Raw genomic sequence first — 5000 nt, 5'->3', positions numbered from 1 at the left:
GTAATGATCTCATAAGTTCTTTGTAAAATTTCAAATTTTCAAAGCATCATTGCTCAGAAATTATCTGGTACATCGGGTTCAAATTTTCAGAGATAGCTCATTATGGAACTGAAATTTTAAATGTTCAGTACCTCGTTCTTCGCTGACTGATTAGAAAATGATAAATTAGGACGCCAAAACTACCATTTGAGGCAGTCAGTGTGTCCTGAAGAAAGGCTTGCAGTTACCTTACGTAGACTGACCACAGGCAACTCACCACAGTCGGTTGCTTTTGCATACCGTCGTGGTTTGGGAGTACTAGGGAGTTTAAAAACGACGACGGCTACGAATACGACAACTCCACAAAACAATATCATTGGTTAAAAGAGCATAAATAATCGTGCTGCACGTGCAGCACGGATTTTTGCAAGTATCGTAGTGGTGCTCTACTTTAACGACGACGTGAATTCACCAAATTTGAGGTTTTCGCGACAGCGTTCAATAAATTTTCTCATAAACAGTGTTTATTAAAGAAAATGTATTTAAGTATAACAAAGCTGGAAGTACCATCCGACAGACGTTTACAAAAGAAAAAAAAATCCTGGACAAAAGTGGGAGCCGGGGTCCGCTGAGCTGACCCCTAATTATCCACCCTTGCGTCTTGATCCAATAGACGATTTGTTACCTCTACCATACATAAATTAGGGGAAACGATCATAGGTGATTCCTGCTCCTGACCGATCATGAAGGGTAATAAAACAGGCCACTTTTTTTCGATGGAAGGCTTTGGAACCAACCAATTTTACATGCTTTAGCTCAGTGAACAAACCAACCGAAGCGGAAGCACCTGTTGGCTGTCAGTTCAATCAAGAGGATGGGGAAAACTAGCTGAGAACATCAGCGTTGAATTGCCAATCTCGTTCCCAGGCCTTTTAACCATCGAGAGTAGTTGTTGTATAGACCTTTTGGCAGTTACGGCGGCCATTTTGATTTCTATTGTTTCGAAAGACATTATGGGATGCTCAGGGGGCAAATTTATGTATTCACAACAAACAACTTCATTATAATGGGTTGGTTGCTCAGACAATCCAACCATTCGATGAGATTCACAAAGTACAGGAAGCGCATAACGCATAATAAAAGAAAGATCTTACCAAGCAAAGTGCTGATTGTCAACAAAGGGGAATATAGTGCTGTAATTTCTTCCTTTCTGTAAGTGCTGTAACTCCAATACGGAAATGTTCTTCGAACATATAACCAAGAACCATGGGAAACTAGCTGAGAACGTGTTTTGAAATTGCGAGAGTAAGAGAACAACCAAAACTTGCTATCTGCTTAAATAACCTGATAACTCAATGGGAATATCCCTGGGGACTACTAAATCCACCTAGAAAATGCCTGATAACAAACCACAAAACCCTTCATATTAGAAGAATTCAAACGCATACCAATAGGAAATACAATTTACGCACGCGCTGCGGGCCTATTCCCACCACGGACTTACACTCTTACAACCTGGTAATATAGTGAGCGGTGCACTTACAGGTCACTACCACAAAAAGCCGAGAAAACTAAAACATTTCGCAGTTCTTGAAATGCATAAGAATGTGATAGCTTTTCCAAGAATCACCTAAAATGAAAAATCGTCTTGATATCATTTCATTTGTATTTATGTAATGACAGGGTTAATTATGTTGGCTATACTTGCCGACACCTTTTCCAACGCATTGAGGAACACACCTACGTGACGCCCACAATCAGAAGAACAAAGATCGTCAGGAACAATTTACCATTCTTAAGAAATGTTGTGGGAAATTTGAATGCTTAATTTACGAAATGCTCTTTATCCAAGAAAAGAAACCTGAGCTGAACACTCAATCTGACTCAATCAAAGCAAAACTATTTAGTACCTAATTGTTACCCTCTACGTTCCACATTGCAGTGTTTTTAATTACATGCAACGAGATTTTCACACACATTCTAAGTATTTAAAGAACTCACAACAATCTGACTTTTAGTTTTTAGTTTTTACGAGTATGAAAATGATGAACGAATCATCGAAACGTCATTCAAAATTATTATCACTAATTTTTACTCTCAATTAATCGAACATAAACTAAAGAAACAGTTATGAGACAAACTGTTTAAGGGCATGGAAGAGGACCTGTCTTGGCCCCTGAATGCACCCCTGTCCACATTATCTCTCCTGGAGCCCATCGTGGATTTTGTAAACAGGGTCTGAGATCAAATTTAAAGGCTTTAAATATTTTAGATATGTCAAATACAAAAGGCTTATTACATGTTTGTGAAATTTCAGTTAAAGCTGTGATTTCCTTGGCCTTGTCGTTACTGTACTTCCAAAATCTCTGCATTAATTCTGGCGAGCTTCCGTGAATACCCATGAAGGAGTCGCATGTGTTGGTCAGCTTTTCAAATATCTTCACTTTGTTCGGATTTTTAGGGTGATGAAGCCTTCGATCGTCAAAAGAAATTAAATTGTCGCTTTTATTAAAGACGCTGTTAATCCAAATAGGAATTTGCTGATCAGCGTGTGGATGACAAAGGATTCGCTGAGGGTCTTGAGACAAAAAGCGCACAATGACGTCATGAGTAAATAGCGTCCAAGCCTCGTCCACGTAAATGAGATCTCTAAATTGACAGTGATACCAGCCCCAGCTTAACATCTTGGTAGGCCTGTGGCGTAACTCATATTTGAGCCTCTCAAGGCACACGAAATAGTCATCGTCAAGACGGAGGAAATACGTGAAATTATACTTGACCGCAGCCCACATCATTTGGTAGAGATATCGAAGGCCAAAACTTCGGCCGCCAACAACCGGTTGAAATTCTATGTCTTTGTAAATGTGTTTTTCATTAGAAAGTTTGGCCTTATCCTCTTTGGGTATTTGAATGCCGTCAGTGAAAAACTTGCACCGCACCTAAAACAGAGTTATGGATTCAATAAAAGCGAATTCATAGTTCGCCTTGACGCATAATGCGTTTACTGCCCGTCTTTTACAGCGAAGCCACTTATTATTATTATACATTGAGCTCACTATCTCTTTCCTGATTGGCCGAAAGCCTACAGTGAATTTTCGAAATCAGCGCCCGTGACGTCATAACTGCAGATTATACATTAATCATGTCAAGGTCAGCCAAGGTCACGGGTAATCATGTCATGTATGACCGCAGTGCATGATTTCTTAGGGTAATCATGTCAAGTTCGCGCGCTTTGTGTTGCTTGCTGTCAGTGACAAATAAATTACCAATTGTACTCACTGTCGTGACCGTTTTTTTTTTCCTTCAATGTATAATAAAACAATTATTAGATTCGGTTTTTGTGATATCCAGAATAATCAAGGTCTCGGTAAGGGTTATCAGCCTCAGCCTTCGGCTTCGGCTGATAACCCTTACCTCGACCTTGATTATTCTGGATATCACAAAAACCTCATCCAATAATTGTTTAAAATCTGCCTCGCGTTTGCGACGAATCGTCCAACAAGAAAATTACCATTTTTTTCCTCATCTTGTATTTGCCATTATATTTTAACTATGTCGTCTGTAAGGTGTGCTAATCGTACTGTAGAGGCATATGATATCGTGATAAGCTATTTCCATTTCTATGCTAGACTTTTTGGGCGTTTCGTCGCATTTCGATGCAGCACACCTCTGTTTTGAACATAATGACATCATCGCAAATGCAAAGGAAAAGAACGTTAACTGAGGCTTACACTTGCCATTTTGCCGTTATGTCGACCGACACTTTGCCGCTTGTTTGAACTTGGCTTGTGATCGGAATATACATTAGAAGTATTTGCTAAGGTTCAGTCAAGAGCTCGACGTCGAACAATCGGTCAAGTTCTCTAATATATCATTTATACAATTTCCCAGCTCAATACAGCGCCGCGAGCACGCCGGTTCTAGTTCGTGCGCGGCTAGGCTCAAATTTCCAGCCGTTCGCGGCTTGTTGCGCCCACGTCACTCTCTCCAATCCAACGATAAATCCGCCATATTGAAATAGTTATCCGAGCTAATTATGCCTGAGATTTTTTCAGGGGATTGTCCTTGATCGATCAAACAAAACAAAGCACACGCCCACTGCTGCAAACCACCAGGGGCTGAAAATCTTAGCCTCATGCGAAGCTTGGGCAAATGTAGTTTGCTTTCACAATCTCTTAAATTTCACGGTGTCCTGTGAGTGTTTGGTCAAATCTGCACGTACACAGCCATTATTTGCTTCTTTTTCGTTTTGGGAGCGCCGTTATATGAGAACCTTCTATGGCTTTATTGGACTTAGTTAAATCTCAAAAAGAAGGCCAGGGGTTACTCTACGAGTGTAGATCAGGGCTTTTCTAATCGTGATGACCGATAACTTGTACAACTCGAAAGCGGTGCATGGAGGCGGAACCTTATAGGCTCAAACTTTACGAAAGGCAACCTGTTCTCTGCCACATTATTTTCCAGCCAAGAAATACTAACCTCTCCGTGACATTTCGTCCCCCATGTCTGTCTTATTGCATCTCTCCTGTCTCGTCTTGAAGGCGCCGTAGATACAATAATTAGAAGGAGGATGGTTTGTTTTGTCTCGAGCTCTTTCAAATCACTGAATTCCTCCGTTGCAAACATGCAATCACTTCTATTGGGTGTAACTTGCGTCAAGTTAGCGAACATGTCCACAAGTGGTTGAAGGTGTGTGAATCTTAGTTGTGGCAGGAGGCCACCTCGTGGTTGAGGTGCTTTGAGGAACAACCTCTTCCAGTTCATAGAAAAGTTTTCGCTCCCAAAATACAACAGCGTAGTAAACATAAAAGCAGAAAGAAACACGCAACGGATAAAATTAATGCAATTCAATCGACTTGAGCATATTTTCTTCCTGGGATGTGTAAACATTGTTATGCTGGGCAGTCTAGAGACAAGAGAGAAAAAAAAATCAGTTCGTTCATAAGGCATCCCATGTATTTTCAAAAGTTGCTCGATAAGACAAGAAGTAATCGAAGATTTGGAGACAGCGTGTTTGACAG

The 5000-nt window shown here is 40.5% G+C and overlaps 2 protein-coding genes across 3 annotated transcripts in view; both read right to left on the bottom strand.

Annotated features, from left to right (window-relative positions):
• Nucleotides 1–5000, bottom strand: part of LOC137973529 (uncharacterized) — a 36204-nt gene that overhangs the window by 22545 nt on the left and 8659 nt on the right. The window lies entirely within an intron of this gene.
• Nucleotides 1665–5000, bottom strand: part of LOC137973687 (uncharacterized) — a 7556-nt gene continuing 4220 nt past the window's right edge. Inside the window, exons 3-4 of the mRNA XM_068820561.1 lie at nucleotides 4459–4885; nucleotides 1665–2918 (exon numbers count right to left, since the gene is read on the bottom strand). Coding sequence (XP_068676662.1) covers nucleotides 2124–2918; nucleotides 4459–4869 — 1206 coding nt within the window. The 5' untranslated portion in view covers nucleotides 4870–4885 and the 3' untranslated portion in view covers nucleotides 1665–2123. The remainder of the gene's footprint in view (nucleotides 2919–4458; nucleotides 4886–5000) is intronic.

This window comes from Montipora foliosa, chromosome 10 (assembly GCF_036669935.1).
Source record: "Montipora foliosa isolate CH-2021 chromosome 10, ASM3666993v2, whole genome shotgun sequence".
Classification (NCBI taxonomy): domain Eukaryota; kingdom Metazoa; phylum Cnidaria; class Anthozoa; order Scleractinia; family Acroporidae; genus Montipora; species Montipora foliosa.
This window is presented reverse-complemented; position numbering and strand designations above follow the sequence as displayed.